The sequence below is a fragment of the Nomascus leucogenys genome, chromosome 2, assembly GCF_006542625.1.
Source record: "Nomascus leucogenys isolate Asia chromosome 2, Asia_NLE_v1, whole genome shotgun sequence".
Lineage (NCBI taxonomy): Eukaryota > Metazoa > Chordata > Mammalia > Primates > Hylobatidae > Nomascus > Nomascus leucogenys.
In genome coordinates, this window is record NC_044382.1 from 2671462 (window position 1) to 2691197 (window position 19736).

General features: G+C 46.8%; 1 protein-coding gene across 2 annotated transcripts in view; it reads left to right on the top strand.

The window, feature by feature from the left end:
* LOC105739319 overlaps positions 1–19736 on the top strand; it is a 61049-nt gene that overhangs the window by 39883 nt on the left and 1430 nt on the right. The window contains exons 3-11 of one of the 2 annotated variants that reach the window (XM_030824848.1): positions 1916–1986; positions 2452–2476; positions 4340–4410; positions 4878–4902; positions 16300–16367; positions 16822–16846; positions 18667–18734; positions 19387–19451; positions 19538–19624. In XM_030824848.1, the coding sequence (XP_030680708.1) occupies positions 1916–1986; positions 2452–2476; positions 4340–4410; positions 4878–4902; positions 16300–16367; positions 16822–16846; positions 18667–18734; positions 19387–19451; positions 19538–19622 (503 nt within the window). In that variant the 3' untranslated portion in view covers positions 19623–19624. Of the gene's footprint in view, positions 1–1915; positions 1987–2451; positions 2477–4339; positions 4411–4877; positions 4903–7447; positions 7844–8227; positions 8328–13771; positions 13813–14274; positions 14306–16299; positions 16368–16821; positions 16847–18666; positions 18735–19386; positions 19452–19537; positions 19625–19736 lie in introns of those variants that run through there. The other variant, XM_030824844.1, reaches the window with a different exon arrangement.

The window sequence follows — 19736 nt, forward strand, 5'->3', positions numbered from 1 at the left end:
GAAAAGTTTCGCACTCAAAACATGACGGGTGCTGCACCTCTTAGTCCCTTTCTTCTTTTCTTAGGACCCCTGACTACCATAGATCATTTATTTTACTGCCTCAGTAGATTTTCTTTCCCCAAATTCTATAGAATTGGAATCATAAAGTATGCAGTTACTTAGGACTAACTGATTTCACTTCGCAATATACATGCAAGATTTTTCCTATCTTTTTGTAGCTTAACGGCTTACTAATGTTTATCAGTGAATCATATTCCATTGGGTTCTTGTAACAGTGTGGGTTGGTGCATTCACCGCCTGAGCAGCATCTCAGCTGCTTCCAGTTCAGGTGATTATGAATACAGCTGCCCTCATTCTCGTGCAGATTTTGCAATGGGCGTAATTTTAAAATGTAACTGGGTAAATGTTTAGAATTTTAATCAGTTGTCTATATAATAAGACTATGTTTTCCCTTGTAAGAGGTAGAATTCAGTAAAGTCATTTTTAAAAATGCATTTTTAAAAAAGTTCTTATTGATTCAATTTCTGTAATAGATATAAGCCTACTCAGATTATCTGAGTCTCCTTTGGGTACTTTTGATATAGTTTCTGCCTTTGAAGGAATTTGTCATTTTTATCTAAGCTGTCAAATTTGTGAGCATAGATTTATTCTAAGTATTCTTCTATTATCTGCTTGATATTAATGGGTTCAACAGGAATGATTCTTCCTTTTATTTATATTATTTATAAATTGTGTCTCCTAGCTTTTCTTGGTGGTTAGCTTGGCTGGAGGTTTATCAATTCTATTTATCTTTCCTATGAAGCAGCCCTTGGTTTTGTTTCTTTTATCATTTCTATTATAATGATTTCTGTAAATAATTTTTTGTTCTGTTTTTATGTCTGGTTTACATTACACTATAGTTTTTTCTGTAGCTTTCTAAGGTAGAAGGTAAGAAAACTGAATTAAGATTGTTTTTAGTTTTGTTTGTTTGTTTGTTTCTTTAAGACAAAAAAGTCTTGCTCTGTTGCCAAGGCTGCAGTGCAATGGCACGATCTTGACTCACAGCAACCTCCACCTCCCGGGTTCAAGTGATTTTCCCATCTCAGCCTCCCTAGAAGCTGCGATTGCAGGTGCCCACCACCACACCCACCTAATTTTTGTATTTTTAGTAGGGATGGGGTTTCACAGTATTGGTCAGGCTTGTCTCAAACTCCTGACCTCAGGTGATCCACCCATCTTGGCCTCCCAAAGTGCTGGGATTACAGTGCGAGCCACTGCACCTGGCCTGTTTTTAGTTTTCTATACAGCATTGTGAACAGAACTAATGCTCCGAAGTGTGCACTTAATAATTAAAATAATACATATTGTGTATTTTTCACCACAATAATGCTTTAAAATCCAATAATATCAGGTGACTGAAGCAGGAGAATCACTTGATCCCAGGAGGCGGAGGTTGCAGTGAGCCAAGATCACGCCACTGCACTCCAGCCTGGGCAACAGAGTGAGACTCTGTCTCAAAAAAAAAAAAAAAAAAATCCAATAATAGAGATGATAAGTGCAGAAGGAGCATTTGTAGATTCAGGAATGTTAAACATGATAACTTTTTTTTAAAATAGAGGACGTTTTCCAGGCCTCTTTCTGTGAGCAGACCCTGTCCTGGAGTGATGTCGTGCATTTGTGTGCTGCCTGTGTGATGAGGGTGCCTACTTCACAGTGATGAGGGTGGCTTCGCCAGAGACCCGAGGCTGTGTCTCCCAGGGCTCTCTTGATGGTGTCCTTTGCCTGCCTTCACCAACAAGGAGGATGGCCCAGCAGCAGCTCCGTCCGTGCTCTCACCCACCTCCTCCACACACGCCAGCCCTGTGTCCTCAGCACCCAAGGCTGCCAGAGGTCCTTCAGCAGCTCCCACGGCTGACAGTGACTCTATGTTTCCTAGGCTTCTTCTACCGCCAGAATTGGCGGTTTCCCTCGCTGGATTCTTGGGACCTGATCCAGGCAGCACACTCGGTAAAGTCTTCTTTCTTTGTCTGAGATGGGAATTTTATTTCTTTTGGTTTCTTTCTATTTTCTCTGAATTAAGATATGTAATTCTTACCACGGACTTTACAGATAAGCCACAGAATTTCTTGGTGGGCAGAGGTATGTGAGAGACCATTCATTGCCAACTTGGAACTTGTTCTAGATGGCACTCATAGATGACAGTGTTAGTGACAAACTGCATGGCAGAGAGCATTGTCCTCAGGAGAAATGCATTCTTGAAAATAGCGGTGACTTTGCAACCAAAAATCATTTTTGAAAATCTCATACAACACTCTTGTGCATTTCCTCAAGTGTCTTCTAGGCTTTATTTGGGGGCCATTGCCTCGAGCACTATCTCCCAACCAGTTTTCTCATGTCACCAAGTGAAGAAAAGACCCATGAACACAGGACACAGCATGGTCTGACACTCACAGTGTTTTCCTTTCTCTGCAGACACACTCAGCGATTCAGCTCTACTGTACGTACTCTGGGATCTCCCATTTGATAAGGAAAAATCTTAGTGTTGAGAAAGGTGACACTTTCCTCCCTACTTCTGCTGGAGAGCCACCCTGGTTTGAGCTTCTTGCTAGAAATGAGGTTGGGCTGTTCGGTGTGAAAAAATGAAGAGTTTAGTCAACAACTGTGGCCATCCACTGCAGTTCCCAGAAGCAGTGATGTCATTTGAATAGGAGTAGGCTGCATCGGGGTGGGGAGGTGTGGAGAGAGTCCGTGTGGAGTGATGGTGAATGCCTTTGGGAGTGTGTGTGCATTTCTCTAGAAAGCATGTTCCTCTGTGCAAAGCACGACCCAAGGATCAATGTTCTAGAAACAAAATTCCATCCCCGCATCAGTCAACACTTCATCCTTTACCACAGCTGTACCTGAAGGTTAGTTTAACATCTCCCATCCTCAGATTGGAGATGGTGGAGAGATGAATTTCCTAAGCTCTCAATTTCCTGAACGGAAAAGGCAAATGTGCACTCAGGAATGGGTGAAAGGTTGAGGTGATGGGCTGCTACTCCACAGTCCTCACGTGGCCCTGGTATAACTCATCACCCCACCAGGGAGTTCCAGCATCTGTGTGTGCATGTGGAAGCATGACAGCCTAGAGAGAATCCCACACACTGCCCAGCATTGTAACATGTTCTCAGTGAAGGTGAAAGGCAGGTTAGCAATACGGTGAACTTTGGGGTGGTCCTTAATGTGAAACCCACATAGGGGAGTCACAGGCTTTTGGCTGCAGTGGTGGTGTCATTTCTCAGCTCTTGTTCAAAAGCAGAGAACAATCAGGATATGTCCTATTGTATTTAAAGATGTGATTTGACCCAATGGAGAGGCTCCTGCCTGTAATCCCAGCATTTTGGGAGGTTGAGGCTGGAGGATCACTTGAGCCCAGGAGTTTAAGATCAGCCTGGGCAACATAGTAAAACCACATCTCTACAAAAAATACAAAAATTGGCCGGGTGTGGTGACATGCTCCTATAGTCCCAGTTTCTCAGGAGGCTGAGGCCGGAGGATTGCTTTGGCCAGACAGGTTGAGTCTTTAGTGAGCCATGATATGCCACTGCATTACATCTGGGAAACAGAGTGAGATCCTGCCACAAAAAAAAAAAAAAAAAAAAAAAAAAAAAATCATGATGACCACAAGCCTTAGAAATGCTCCAGGTTAGTAATACAAACACCCAAGAAGTAGCGCCCAACATGATGTCAAAAACAACTTGGGTGTTAGCCTGGTGCCCCTCTTCCCTGCTGGAATCTCAAACAGCTGGGTTAGAGAGGGTCAGCGTCCCCACATGCTGCTCCCATGACAGGCTGTCCCAGTGTCAAAGCCAGTGTAAGTGTGAGCAGTAGCAGACTCCGCGGACACACACACACACACGTATGGAAAAGAGAGAGTGGAAGGACAGCTAGCTCGTGCTAAATAGGGGTTATCTTTAAATGGGAGGAAAACTGGGTATTTTCAAAGCTTTGTTTCATTGTCCTAAAAACAAATGGATAGTGAAAAAATAAAAGGTTTTGGTTGGAATTAAATCTTCTCTTTAAAGAAAGGCTGCTTCTTATCAAGTAGAAAACTTCTAGGAGGGATGATAGTCACAGCAGCACCACAGGTGGATTCTGGGGAGGAAATGACCTTGGAAGGACACAAGAAGAGAGGGCAAGTGAGCTCGGGTCAGATTAAGAAGCAGGAGCCCTGAGAGGCTGCAGGGACACACAGCCTGCCCTGGGTGGTGTGCCCTGTTTAAGATGGGCCATTTCACATTGATGAGGCAGTCAGGGCTAGAAAGCCTTTCTTCCCTGCTCCTGCCCTGCACCTGCTGACGGTCACTCTGTGTCCTCCTAGTGGCAAGAGATCCCCTCTTGAGGAGACTTCGCAGGAACACCAGAGATGATAGTGACACACGACAACTGAAGGTCAGGCCACCTGGTTTTGTCTGGGCAAAAGTTACTTTCTTAGCTTTATCATCTTGAATTAAAATAAGAGATGAGAATCTGACCCTATATATCATAGGTGACTTATACAGTGTCCTTGGTGGGGGGAATTCTGAGTGAGTCTGTTCCCCACTGAGGTTTGATTTAAGACGGCAGGAGAAAATGACAGCATCAGCCACACACTGAGTGGCAGTGAGCTTTTTCCTCAGCAGCTTGATTCTCTCTTTGGGGCAAAATCACTTAATTGCCGAGCAACATGACCTTGAAAGGAAACATCGTCCAAGAAAAATTTTAGCACGAGTCAGTTTGCCCTGTTCTTCTTGTGTGTTCCTTTGATTTGAACACTGTTTTCCATCTGGTTTTCTAATGTCACCAAGTGAAGAAAAGTCCTGTGCACTCGGGACTCGGATGGTCTGAAGCTCATGGTGTTTTTCTTTCTCTCAATGCAGGCAGAGGAACAGGCTGAGGAGAAAGGTGTGTATTCTGGGAGCACTCCTTTCTAAGGAAAGACCTTCAGTGTTGCAAAGGGTGGCACTTACTAGTCTGTTTTTACTGGAGAGACACTTTGGTTTGAGCTTCCTGACAGAAATGGGATTTGGACAGTTTGGTATAAAAAACACTGAGTCCAGTAAAGAACTGTGACCATCCACTCGAGTCCGGGGAGGCAGGATTGTCATTTAGGTGGAATAGTGTGGTGTGCATCAGGGTGGGGACGTACGGAGGAGAGAGTCGTGTGGAGTGATTGGGAGTGTCTTTGGGAGTTGTGGGGCATTTCCCCAGAAAGCATGTTCCCCTGTGCAGAGCACAACCGAAGGAGCAATTTTCCTAAAAAAAAATTGCATCACTACTGCACACTTCACATGAATTAACCCATTCATCCTCCACTACAGCTGTACCTGAAGGTAAATTTTGCATCCTCACTCCTCAGATAGAGATGGTGCACATTTCCCAGGCTCTCAGTCTCCTAAATGCAAGAGGCAAATGTGAACTCAGGAATGTGTGGAGAGTTGATGGAAAGGGTGACTATTGTGCATTCACCAGCCAGCCCTGGTATATAATTCACTATTAGTCCAGGGAGTTCGGCATCCGTTTCTGCATGTGGAAGGATGATAGCCTAGAGAGGTCCCAAACACTGTCTGTCATTGTAGGGAGGTCTCAAAGGTTGCCTAACCCAGGGTAGCAGTAGGTACATTTTACACTGGACTTTGATGTGGCCATTAATGTGAAACACACATAGCGAGCTCACAGGGTTTTGGCCGTAGTGGTGGGGTTATTTCTCAGCTCATGGTCAAAAGCAGAGAATACTCAGGAACATGCTCTAACATGATTATCACAAGTCTTAGAAATGCTCCAGTTGGCCAGGAACAGTGGCTCATGCCTGTAATCCTAGTAGTTAGGGAGGCTGAGGCAAGTTCAGGAGTTGGAGATGAGGCGAGGCAGAAAGGTGAAACCTCGTATCTACTAAAAATACAAAAAACTACCTCAGCGTGGTGGCCCACCCGTGGTCTCAGCTACCTGGGAGGCTGAGTGGGGAGGATCACTAGATCCCAGGAGGCACAGGTTCCAGTGAGCAGAGATCATGCCACTACACTCCAGCTTTGGTAACAGAGACCCGCTATTGAAAGAAGGAAAGAAATGCTTTAGTTACATAGCAAACGCAATCAATACATAGCGCCAAATATCATCCCAAGGAACAACTTGGGTGTTGGCCTCCCACCCATCTCCCCTGCTGGAACCTCCTGCACAGCTGGGTTGGAGATGGTCAGTGCTGCCACCTGCTGCCCCCGTGACATTCTCTCCCAGTGTCAGAGCCAGTGTGAGTGTGAGCAGCAAGGGACTCCCAACATACAGACATTGCATTGAGAAGGTTGAGTGCAAGGACAGATAGCACTTGCTAAGTAGGGGTTATCTTTAAATAGAGGATAATTGAGCATTTTCAAAGCTTTGTTTTATTGTCTTTAACAGAAAACGTTGGTGAATATGTAGAATATTGGGGCTGGAATGAAATCTCTCTGAACAAATATCGTTTTTACCAAGTATAAAATATTCTAGAATGACTGATACACACAGAAGCACCACAGGTAGATTCTAGGGAGCAAATGATGTTGGAAGGACTCAGGAAGGGAGGGCAAGTCTAGTAAAGAACTGTGAGCATCCCAGTCTGGTCAAAAATTCATCAAAATTCATCACCATTGTACACGTCACATCAATCAACCCTTTCATCTTCCATGACAGCTGTATCTGAAGGTAAGTTTCCGGTCTTCACTCCTCAGATAGAGATGGTGTAGAGATGAATTTCCCGAGCTCTTGGTCTCCTAAATGGAAGAGACAAATGTGAACTCAAGAATGGGTGAAACATGGATGCGATGGGCTACTATTGTGCATTTATCAGACAGCCCTGGCATAACTCATCAGCGTACCAGGGAGTTCCAGCACCTATGTGTGCATGTGAAGTATGACAGCCTGTAGAGATTTTAAGCACTGTCATTACAGGATGGTCTTAGTGGTCACCTAACACCAGGTAGGAATAGCTACATTTTACAGTGGGATCTGGTGTGGTCATTAATGTGAGATAAATGTTGTAGAATATTTTGGCTGAATTACATATTTTTTAAAAGAAGGGCTGATTTTATGGAGTAAGAAATCTTCTAGGAGGGGTGATCCACACAGCAATGCAGGTGGGTCCTGGGAGTAAATGCCCTCAGAAGGGACCAGGAAGGCAGCACAGGCTGGGAGCTGTGGCTCACGTCTGTAATCCGAGTACTTTTGGAGGCCACGGTGGATATATTGCTTGAGCCCAGGAGTTCGAGACCAGCCTGGGCAACCTGGCAAAACCCCATTTCTACAAAAAAAAATCAGCTGGGCACGATGGGGGCATCTGTAGTTTTAGTGACTTGGAGGCTGAGGCGAAGGATCCACCCGGGCTTGGGAGGTCGAGGCTGCAGTGAGTCGTGATTGAACCATAGCACCCCAGCCTGGGTGACAGTGCGAGACCATCTCAAAAAAAAAAAAAAAAAAAAAAGTACAACTTAGTTCAGGTTTGAATAGAAGGCTCCCTGAGATGCTGTTGTTGAAACAGCCACATTGTATGGTGTACCCTGTTTGAGATCAGCTTTCACACCGATGAGGGTGGCTTAGCTAGAGAGCCAAGGCTCTGTCTCCCAGGGCTTTCCTGACGGCCTCCTTTGCTTTCCTTCTCCACTAAGGAGGACGGCCAGCAGCTGCTCAGCCTGTGCTGTTAACCCACCTTTTCCACACACGCCAGCCCCCTGTCCATAGCACTCAAGGCCGCCTGAGGGATTCTTCAGCAGCTCCCATGAGCTGACAGCGAATGTTACGTTTCCTAGGTTTCAAGCCTGTGGCAGCAGAGCTTCCTGGGGCAGAGTCCTCAGAGCAAGTCATTGCCGTTTTCGAAGTAAGATCTTTCTTTGACTAAGATGGGAATTGTATTTCTCTTGGTTTCTTCCTATTTCATTTGAATTAAGATATGCAAACCTTACCATGGGCATTATATATAAGTTACAGAATTTCTTGGTGGGATAATGTGAGAGTTCATGACCAACTAGGAGCTGGCTCCAGATGGCACATGCATAGGTGGCACCTTCAGTTACCAACTCTATGCAGATAACATTTTCCTCAGGAGAAATGCTTACTGTTTGAAAATAATGGTGACTCTGCAACAAAAATCATATCGAAAGTCTTAGACAAAAACACTTGTGCTTTTCCACAAGTGTCTTCTAGGCTTTATTTTGGGGCCATTGCCTCGAGCACTATTTCTCGTCTGGTTTTCTAATGTCAGCAACTGAAGAAAAGACCTGTGCACACAGGACACAGCATGGTCTGCGGCTCACAGTGTTTTCCTTTCTGTCTGCAGAGGGACTCGGCACTTGGGGCAAGTGGTATGTACTCTGCGGTCACCCATTTGCTAAGGAAATACTTAGTGTTGAGAAAGGTGACACTTTCCTCCCTACTTCTGCTGGAGAGCCATCCTGGTTTGAGCTTCCTGCTAGAAATGAGGTTGAGCAGTTGGGTGTGAAAAAATGAAGAGTTTAGTCAACAACTGTGGCCATCCACTGCAGTTCCCAGAAGCAGTGATGTCATTTGAATAGGAGTAGGGTGCATCGGGGTGGGGAGGTGTGGAGAGAGTCCGTGTGGAGTGATGGTGAATGCCTTTGGGAGTGTGTGTGCATTTCTCTAGAAAGCATGTTCTTCTGTGCAAAGCACGACCCAAGGATCAATGTTCTAGAAACAAAATTCCATCCCCGCATCAGTCAACACTTCATCCTTTACCACAGCTGTACCTGAAGGTTAGTTTAACATCTCCTGTCCTCAGATTGGAGATGGTGGAGAGATGAATTTCCCAAGCTCTCAATTTCCTGAACGGAAAAGGCAAATGTGAACTCAGGAATGGGTGAAAGGTTGAGGTGATGCTACTCCACAGTCCTCACGTGGCCCTGGTATAACTCGTCACCCCACCAGGGAGTTCCAGCATCTGTGTGTGCATGTGGAAGCATGACAGCCTAGAGAGATCCCACACACTGCCCAGCATTGTAACATGTTCTCAGTGAAAGTGAAAGGCAGGGTAGCAATACAGTGGACTTTGGGGTGGTCCTTAATGTGAAACCCACATAGGGGAGTCACAGGCTTTTGGCTGCAGTGGTGGTGTCATTTCTCAGCTCTTGTTCAAAAGCAGAGAACAATCAGGATATGTCCTGTTGTATTTAAAGATATAATTGGACCCAATGGGGAGGCTCATGTCTGTAATCCCAGCTCTTTGGGAGGTTGAGGCAGGAGGATCACTTGAGCCCAGGAGTTTAAGATCAACCTGGGCGACATAGTAAAACCACATCTCTACAAAAAATAGAAAAATTAGCCAGGTGTGGTGATGTGCTTCTATAGTCCCAGTTTCTCAGGAGGCTGAGGGAGGAGGATTGCTTTAGCCTTGCAGGTGGAGTCTTCAGTGAGCCATGATTGTGCCACTGCATTCCATCTGGGAAACAGAGTGAGATCCTGCCACAAAAAAAAAAAAACAAAACAAAAATGATGACCACAAGCCTTAGAAATGCTCCAGCTTAGTAACACACATACCCAAGATCAGTGTCCAATATAAAGTCAAAAGCAACTTGGGTGTTAGCCTGGTGCCCCTCCTCCCCACTGGAGTCTCAAACAGCTGGGTTAGAGAGGGTCAGCGCCCCCACATTCTTTCCCCATGACAGGCTGTCCCAGTGTCAAAGCCAGTGTAAGTGTGACCAGTAATGGACTCCACGGACACACGCACACACACACACGTATGGAAAAGAGAGTGGAAGGACAGATAGCACGTGCTAAATAGGAGTTATCTTTAAATGGGAAGAAAACTGAGTATTTTCAAAGCTTTGTTTCATTGCCTTAAAAAAATGATGAGGAAATAAATAGAATATTTTGGTCATAATTAAGTCTTCTCTTTAAAGACAGGTTGTTAGGTGGGATGATATTTACAGCAGCACCACAGGTGAATTCTAGGGAGGAACTAACCTCGGAAGGACTCAGGAAGGGAGGGCAAGTGAGTTCAGATCAGATTAGGAGGCAGGAGCCCTGAGAGGCTGCAGGGACATACAGCCTGCCCTGGGTGGTGTGCCCTGTTCGAGATGGGCTATTTCACGTTGATGAGGTGGCCTGGAGCTAGAACGCCTTTCTTCCCTGCTCCTCCCTTGCACCTGCTGACCATCACTCTTTGTCTTCCTATGTTCCACTGAAGATCCCCAGGAGAAGCCTCCATGGAAAGTGAAGGTCAGACCCCCTGCATTTGTCTGAGGAATGCAGTTGCTTTCCTAGCTTTATCTTTCTGAATGAGCCTAAGAGATGAGAATCTGACCTTATGTATCATAGGTGACTTATACAGTGTCCTTGGTGGGGAGAATTTAGGGTGAGAGTCTGTTCCCCACTGAGGCTTGATTTTAAAGAGCAGGAGAATATGACAGCATCAGCCATGCACTGTGTGGTAGTGAGCTTTTTCCTTAGCCACTTGATTGACTTCTTAGAACAAAAGTACCTAATTGCCAAGCAACATGGACTTAGAGGAAACATCCCCCAAGAAAAGCGTGTGTCTTTAGCATGCTTCAGTTTGTCCTGTTCTTCTTTTGGGTTCCTTGGACCTGAGCACTGTTTGCCATCTGGTTTTCTAATATCACCCAGTGAGGAAAAGGCCTGTGCACACAGGACACGGCATGGTCTGGCGCACATAGCAATATGTTTTCTGTTATTACAGGAGGCCTGGACAGAGCAGGAGAGTGGTATGTATGGGGGAATCCCCGCCGTGTGAATGAAGGATCCAGGTGATGAGGAATGTGCCACTGCCTCGCTGGCTTTCCTGTAGACAGGCAGCCAGAGTTGAGCTTCCTGTTGTGACTGAGGACCTAGGCTGTGGTGGGAGAAGTGGTTGTTCCAGTGAAGGATCTACGGGCACATTCTGCAGTCCCTGAGAGGAACTGCATTCTCTGTATGTGGGGCAGGTTTGTGTGCATGGGACTGGTGTGTGTCTGTGTGAATGCGCGTAGTGTGATGCTGACTGTGCCTGGGTGTGTGTGTGTGTGTGTTTCCCTAGATACATGTCTCCCCCTTATTAGTGTCCACATTCTTCATAGAAAAAGGCCATCACTCTTGCAGCCTGATGACGGGCATAGGTAATTATTAGTGAACACGTAAGCTTACGATGTGTGCCGTTTATTGCACGCAAAGAACACTTGAATTAATCCAGAGGAAATCCTGTCAACACCCAGCAAATGTTCATTGGGTACTAACAGAACAAAACTCTTAGGATCCCTACTCATTCATTTTTATTTTTCATTGGGAATCCCCTTCTAAACCTCATTTTTCAATAAATCTCACCTGGTAACAGGCCTTCCCATTTCCTCCTGGCATTGGAGTGGTCGTGACACCTCACTGTTGCCACTTCCCTCCTTCACAAGCCTTTTCTACTCAAGTCCTCAGAGCTGGTCCTCCACGACCCATCTTCAGCATGGGTAGTGGGGCGGGGCTTCTTTCTTTGCAGGGAGACCCTGGGGTAGCCCCATGCTGTGACCAGTTTTGGTAGGAGACTGAGGAAAGAGGAGCCTGCATGCAGGGTTGGGGTAACATCACTTGACTCACTTCATTGCGGCCTCATATTGATCATCAGATAATGTGGCCCAGAATAGATAATGCCAGGGTCATGTAGGGGCTCAGCCTCCGGCACTCAGCCTAGTTATGGTTTCTGTGTGTTCGGCTCAGGAAACAGCAACAGGACAAGAGAACCAAGGGGTTTGCCCAAGGGTCTGAGTGGCAGGGTGAGCACTTACCTTCCTCCTAGCAGGATGGAGGGGGGCTCATGAATTGCAGGTGGGGAAAGACAAACTCAGCTGTGGGACAGCAGAGGCTCCATGATGCTCCTGCTGCACCCGCTGTTGACGAAGATACTTCTTTGCCTCCAAAGGCCTGTGCAAAAAACAACTCAAGGTGGTTGGTTTCAGTCCATATGAATCTAAAATGAGCCAAATTATGGTTTGCGTTTCTTTGGAGTGTGCATTTGGAAGAAACTTCTTATATGTCATTTGGATTGCTACGTAGGTGACAGTATTTTTCCTAGTTTTCAATAGAATGAGGCTGTGTGATTTTAAAATGTCCCTTGTTTGTCCCAGAAAGTATGTCCTTATAACCAAATTCCCCTAATGATCTTTACTCTCTAGAGTATAGTTTTTCTCTGGTACTGAGGTGGCCTTCTGCTGTGTGTGATTAAAGGTACCAATCAGTGTTACCAACACTGAGGTTCTAAAAACTCATGGCCAGCCTCCCCGTGGGCTCCATGAGAGAGCAGAGCACAGCCTGGGCCTGGGCCTGAAAAGGAACACGATATAGAGGAGCAGGAAGAAGGCATGAGGATATCCAAGCCATGGGGGAAAGCCAAGATTGAAAGGTCAGGAGAGTCAGGCCAATGTCATGGCGTGGGCGCAGCCAGGATGTTCGGGCCCATCTGACGGGGAAGGAGCAGAGCTTGGACTTCAGGGCTGGCATGAGCACTGCCTGGCCATCTTTCCAAGAGCCTGGAGAGAGGAGCTGCTTTTTCGTTTGTCTTCTCCGTCTTTCCCTGTTGATGGCAATAACACAATCAGAAATTAGTGAGAGGCAAAGAAGAGGAGTGAATTCCCAAAATACCTGACTTGAACACGGGGGATATGATGAGCAGGGTTGGCCATCAGAGTCAGGCCAGACAGAGCCGTCCTCAGGCCTGCTCTCCCTGTGGCTGGGACAGAGAACAGCATTTACTTTTCACCAGCTTCTGGAAGTCACCTGACAGCTGGTCCTTGTGTAGATGCTGTTGGCCAAGTTTGATCCATCCCACAATCCCATTTAACTGGAGGGAGCCTCACAGCTCCTGGCCAGGGCAGCTGCTTCACACTAGTTGCAGCAGAGGTGGGAGGGGAGCCAGTTCCAGTGCGGGATGAGCTAAGCAAAGGGAGGGGCTGCCCCAGAGGCCAGGTGTTCCTTGCAAATCTCCCTTGTGACCCATAAGACATCACTTTGCTTGTTTTTCTGAGATAGGCTTGGAATCATCAGTCCCAAAGTCTGTGTTCTGCCACCCATGGGTGGAAGGATTCTGGCCATGGCTGGTCACTGTGAAGGCAGGGGCTACGTCCTTTTTGTTCCTGCTCAGCCCTGGGCAGCCCATCTTGGGGGCCCCAGTGACGTTCTGATGCATACAGCCCTGTGCCGAGATAGACCATGAATGTGAAAAGGCTTCCTGCTCACCCTCTGCAGTCTGCTGAGTCCCACACAAATCCAGATTCCTGTGTGGATTCTGATTCAGGGTCAGGGAGAAGTGCATGGGCTCCCCTCTGTGTTTGATGTTACTGTCCTGTCTGCTCCTGAAGTGTGCAATTAAGGATTAAAATAATAAATACTGTGTATAGCCCAACATAATGTTTTAAAGTCCAATAAAATGGATGTTAATAGCAGGAGGAGCATAGGTTTGTTTAGGAAAGTTAAGTGACACAGTAACATTTTTACAAACAAGAGGATATTTACCAGGCCTCTTTCTGTGAGGAGACCCTGTCCTGGAGTGATGTCGTGCATTTGTGTGCCGCCTGTGTGAACACCTACTTCACAGTGATGAGGGTGGCTTCGCCAGGGACCTGAGGCTATGTCTCCCAGGGCTCTCCTGATGGTGTCCTTTGCCTGCCTTCACCACCAAGGAGGGTGGCCCAGCAGCAGCTCCGCCCGTGCTCTCACCCACCTCTTCCACACACGCCAGCCCTGTGTCCTCAGCACCCAAGGCTGCCAGAGGTCCTTCAGCAGCTCCCACAGCTAACAGTGACTCTATGTTTCCTAGTGATGATGACCAGTCCGATCCCGGAAGTAGCTCATCACACGGTAATATCTTCTTTCTTTGTCTGAGATGGGAATTTTATTTCTCTTGGTTTCTTTCCATTTCATTTGAATTATGATATGCAAATCTCACCATGGAAATTATAGATGAATTGCAGAATTTCTTGGTAGGCAAATGTAAGTAAGAGTCCATTACCAACTAAGAACTGATACAAGATGGCACCCATAGGTGACAGATTCAGGGACAAACTGCGTGGCAGAGAGCATTTTCCTCATGAGAAATTAGTTCTTGAAAATGATGGTGACTTTGCAACAAAATCGCTTTGAAAATCTTAGACAAAACTCTAGTGCCTTTCCACAAGTGTCTTCTAGGCTTTATTTTGGAACCATTGCCTCAAGCACTATTTCCCGTCTGGGTTTCTAATGTCATCATGTAAACAAAAGACCTGTGCATACAGGACACAGCATGGTCTGAGCCTCACAGTGTTTTCCTTTCTCTATATGCAGGGAATAGGAGGACCAGGAGCTCGCCGGACACGTATGTATTCTGGACGCACCCCTTTCCTAAGAAAAAACCTTCATTGTTGAGAGAGCTGGAACTTACTAGCCTGTTTGTGCTGGAGAGCCACTTTGGATTGAGCTGCTTGCCAGAAATGAGGTTCGGACAGTTTGGTTAGAAAACATTATGGGTCTAGTAAAGAACTGTGAGCATCCCAGTCTGGTCCCAGAGGCAGTGGTGTCATTTAGATGGAAGAGGGTGGTGTGCATCAGGGTGGGAGGTATGGAGGAGGGAGTCTGTGTAAAGGGATCATAAATGTCTTTGGGAGTATGTGTGCATTTCCCCAGAAAGCATGTTCCTATGTGCAAAGCACAACACAAGGATTACTGTTCTAAACACAAAATTCCTCACCATTGTACACGTCACATCAATCAACCCTTTCATCCTCCATGGCAGCTGTATCTGAAGGTAAGTTTCCTGTTCTCACTCCTCAGATAGAGACGGTGTGGAGATGAATTTCCCGAGCTCTTGGTCTCCTAAAGGAAGAGACAAACGTGAACTCAAGAATGGGTGAAACATGGATGCGATGGGCTACTATTGCGCATTTATCAGACAGCCCTGGCATAACTCATGACCATGTCAGGGAGTTCCAGCACCTATGTGTGCAGTGGAAGTATGACAGCCTGTAGAGATTTTAAGCACTGTCATTACAGGACGGTCTTAGTGGTCACCTAACACCGGGTAGGAATAGCTACATTTTACAGCCGGATCTGATGTGGTCATTAATGTGGGGCACACTTGCAGAGCTCAGAGGGTTTTGGCGGCATGATGGGTTCATTCCTCAGCCCTGGTCAAGAGCAGAGAATAATCAAGGACATATTCTGTTGTATTTAAGAACATAGTAACCACAAGCCTTAGAAATGCTCCAGTTCACTAGTACACGCACCTAAGACACAGCACCAAACAGGAACTCAAGGAACAACTTGGGCGTTAGCCTGGTGCCCATCTCCCCTGCTGGAATTCCTGCACAGCTGGGATGGAGAGGGTCAGCGCCCCCACCTGCTGCTTCCAGGACAGGCTGTCCCAGTGTCAGAGTCAGTGAGAGCCTGAGCAGTAGCAGACTCCCTGGACACGTGTGTTGAAAAGGGAGACCGGAAGGACAGATAGCACATGTGACATGTCATGTTTAAATGGTAGGATAATTGTATTTTCAAATCTTTAATTTTCCATAAAACAGATGTTTGACAGATATATGTTGTAGAATATTTTGGCTGAATTACATATTTTTTAAAAGAAGGGCTGATTTTATGGAGTAAGAAATCTTCTAGGAGGGGTGATCCACACAGCAGTGCAGGTGGGTCCTGGGAGTAAATGCCCTCAGAAGGGACCAGGAAGGCAGCACAGGCTGGGAGCTGTGGCTCATGTCTGTAATCCGAGTACTTTTGGAAGCCACGGTGGATATATTGCTTGAGCCCAGGAGTTCGAGACCAGCCTGGGCAACCTGGCAAAACCCCATTTCTACAAAAAAAAAATACAAAAAATCAGCTGGGCACGATGGGGGCATCTGTAATTTTAGTGATTTGGAGGCTGAGGCGAAGGATCCACCTGGGCTTGGGAGGTCGAGGCTGCAGTGAGTCGTGATTGAACCATAGCACTCCAGCCTGGGTGACAGTGCGAGACCATCTCAAAAAAAAAAAAAAGAAGAAAAGTACAACTTGGCTCAGGTTTGAATAGAAGGCTCCCTGAGATGCTGTTGTTGAAACAGCCACATTGTATGGTGTACCCTGTTTGAGATCAGCTTTCACACCGATGAGGGTGGCTTAGCTAGAGAGCCAAGGCTCTGTCTCCCAGGGCTTTCCTGACGGTCTCCTTTGCTTTCCTTCTCTATTAAGCAGGACGGCCAGCAGCTGCTCAGACCGTGCTGTTAACCCACCTTTTCCACACACGCCAGCCCCCTGTCCATAGCACTCAAGGCCGCCTGAGGGATTCTTCAGCAGCTCCCATGAGCTGACAGCGAATGTTACGTTTCCTAGGTTTCAAGCCTGTGGCAGCAGAGCTTCCTGGGACGGAGTCCTCAGAGCAAGTAATTGCCGTTTTCGAAGTAAGATCTTTCTTTGACTAAGATGGGAATTGTATTTCTCTTGGTTTCTTCCTATTTCATTTGAATTAAGATACTCAAACCTTACCATGGGCATTATATATAAGTTACAGAATTTCTTGGTGGGAAAATGTGAGAGTTCATGACCAACTAGGAGCTGGCTCCATATGGCACACATAGGTGGCACCTTCAGTTACAAACTATGCAGATAACATTTTCCTCAGGAGAAATGCTTACTGTTTGAAAATAATGGTGACTTTGCAACAAAAGTCATATCGAAAGTCTTAGACAAAACTCTCGTGCGTTTCCACGAGTGTCTTCTAGGCTGTATTTGGGGGCCATTGCCTCGAGCACTATTTCTAGTCTGGTTTTCTAATGTCGGCAACTGAAGAAAAGACCTGTGCACACAGGACACAGCATGGTCTGCGGCTCACAGTGTTTTCCTTTCTGTCTGCAGAGGGACTCGGCACTTGGGGCAAGTGGTATGTACTCTGCGGTCACCCATTTGCTAAGGAAATACCTTAGTGTTGAGAAAGGTGACACTTTCCTCCCTACTTTTGCTGGAGAGCCACCCTGGTTTGAGCTTCCTGCCACAAATGAGGTTGGGCAGTTGGGTGTGAAAAATTGAAGAGTTTAGTCAACAACTGTGGCCATCCACTGCAGTTCCCAGAAGCAGTGATGTCATTTGAATAGGAGTAGGGTGCATCGGGGTGGGGAGGTGTGGAGAGAGTCCGTGTGGAGTGATGGTGAATGCCTTTGGGAGTGTGTGTGTGCATTTCTCTAGAAAGCATGTTCCTCTGTGCAAAGCACGACCCAAGGATCAATGTTCTAGAAACAAAATTCCATCCCCGCATCAGTCAACACTTCATCCTTTACCACAGCTGTACCTGAAGGTTAGTTTAATATCTCCCATCCTCAGATTGGAGATGGTGGAGAGATGAATTTCCCAAGCTCTCAATTTCCTGAACGGAAAAGGCAAATGTGAATTCAGGAATGGGTGAAAGGTTGAGGTGATGGGCTGCTACTCCGCAGTCCTCACGTGGCCCGGGTATAACTCGTCACCCCACCAGGGAGTTCCAGCATCTGTGTGTGCATGTGGAAGCATGACAGCCTAGAGAGATCCCACACACTGCCCAGCATTGTAACATGTTCTCAGTGACGGCGAAAGGCAGGGTAGCAATACAGTGGACTTTGGGGTGGTCCTTAATGTGAAACCCACGTAGGGGAGTCATAGGCTTTTGGCTGCAGTGGTGGTGTCATTTCTCAGCTCTTGTTCAAAAGCAGAGAACAATCAGGGATATGTCCTGTTGTATTTAAATATGTGATTGGACCCAATGGAGAGGCTCATGCCTGTAATCCCAGCACTTTGGGAGGTTGAGGCAGGAGGATCACTTGAGCCCAGGAGTTTAAGATCAGCCTGGGCAACACAGTAAAACCACATCTCTACAAAAAATACAAAAATTAGCCAGGTGTGGTGACGTGCTCCTATAGTCCCAGTTTCTCAGGAGGCTGAGGGAGGAGGATCGCTTTAGCCTTGCAGGTGGAGTCTTCAGTGAGCCATGATTGTGCCACTGCATTCCATCTGGGAAACAGAGTGAGACCCTGCCACAAAAAAAAAAAAAAAAATCATGATGACCACAAGCCTTAGAAATGCTCCAGCTTAGTAACACACATCCCCAAGATCCAGTGTCCAATATAAAGTCAAAAGCAACTTGGGTGTTAGCCTGGTGCCCCTCCTCCCCACTGGAGTCTCAAACAGCTGGGTTAGAGAGGGTCAGCGCCCCCACATTCTTTCCCCATGACAGGCTGTCCCAGTGTCAAAGCCAGTGTAAGTGTGACCAGTAATGGACTCCACGGACATACACACACACACGTATGGAAAAGAGAGTGGAAGGACAGATAGCACGTGCTAAATAGGAGTTATCTTTAAATGGGAAGAAAACTGAGTATTTTCAAAGCTTCGTTTCATTGCCTAAAAAAATGGTGAGGAAATAAATAGAATATTTTGGTCATAATTAAGTCTTCTCTTTAAAGACAGGTTGTTAGGTGGGATGATATTTACAGCAGCACCACAGGTGAATTCTAGGGAGGAACTAACCTCGGAAGGACTCAGGAAGGGAGGGCAAGTGAGTTCAGATCAGATTAGGAGGCAGGAGCCCTGAGAGGCTGCAGGGACACACAGCCTGCCCCGGGTGGTGTGCCCTGTTCGAGATGGGCTATTTCACGTTGATGAGGTGGCTAGAAAGCCTTTCTTCCCTGCTCCTCCCTTGCACCTGCTGACCATCACTCTGTGTCCTCCTAGGTTCCATGGAGGATCCCGTGGAAGAATTCATATATGAATCAGATGAGGATGCCCCAAGACCATCGAAGGTCAGGCCACCTGCTTTTGTCAAAGAAAAAAGATAACTCCTATTTGAATTAAAATAAGAGATGAGAATCTGACCGTATGTATCATAGGTGACTTATACAGTGTCCTTGGTAGGGAGAATTTAGAGTGGGAGTCTGTTCCCCACTGAGGTTTGATTTAAGACGGCAGAAGAAAATGACAGCATCAGCCACTCACTGAGCGGCAGTGAGCTTTTTCCTCAGCAGCTTGGTTCTCTCCTTCGGGCAAAATCACTTAATTGCCAAGCAACATGGACTTAGAAGAAACATCCTCCAATAAAAACTTAGGTTTTTAGCATGATTCGGTGTGTCCTGTGCTTATTTTGGGTTCTTTTGGGTGATCTCATTGTGACAGTCAATGTCCTGAGTCTTCAGTGTCTATGAAGTCCCCCTGCAGCCCTCCTGCCCACTGTCTTGGCATTGCCTCGATTCCTGGTCCCCAGGCTGCAGCGTTGAATCTTGTTGAGCAACCCCACAGGGTTTAGGAAGGGATCCCCGCTGAGGTCAGAAGAGTTGGCCCCACCCTGCAGGAAGGGTTCCCAGGGACATCTGGGTCTGCTCTGGCTGCCCCCCTCTGCCCCAGGGCTTTTGCTGCACTGGGGTCTCTGGACATGCGCACTTGTTTTCTTCCTCCCAGATACCAACAAGCCCTCTCCCAGCACCTGCAGAAAAAGTGGAGAAAAACACTGAAGAGGCAGAAATGTGAGTGTGCAGGGGCGGCATGACCGGGGAAGGCAGACAATGCCTGTGTGCCCATGGCTGCCCTCACTCTCCTGTTGTCCCATCAGAAAACCTAGTGAGCTGAAGGATGAGGCTGCTGAAGAGCCTGAGCTGACCTGCTGTGGCCTTTGTACTTATGCTGGAAATCCCTAAAGGCAAGTGAAGGATGGCCTGAGAACATCCTTCAGGGAACAGACACCCTCTCCATAGCAGCCCCTGAGCCCACTGGGCTGAGCCCTCCATAGGCTGCTTTAATGAGGGAGGGGC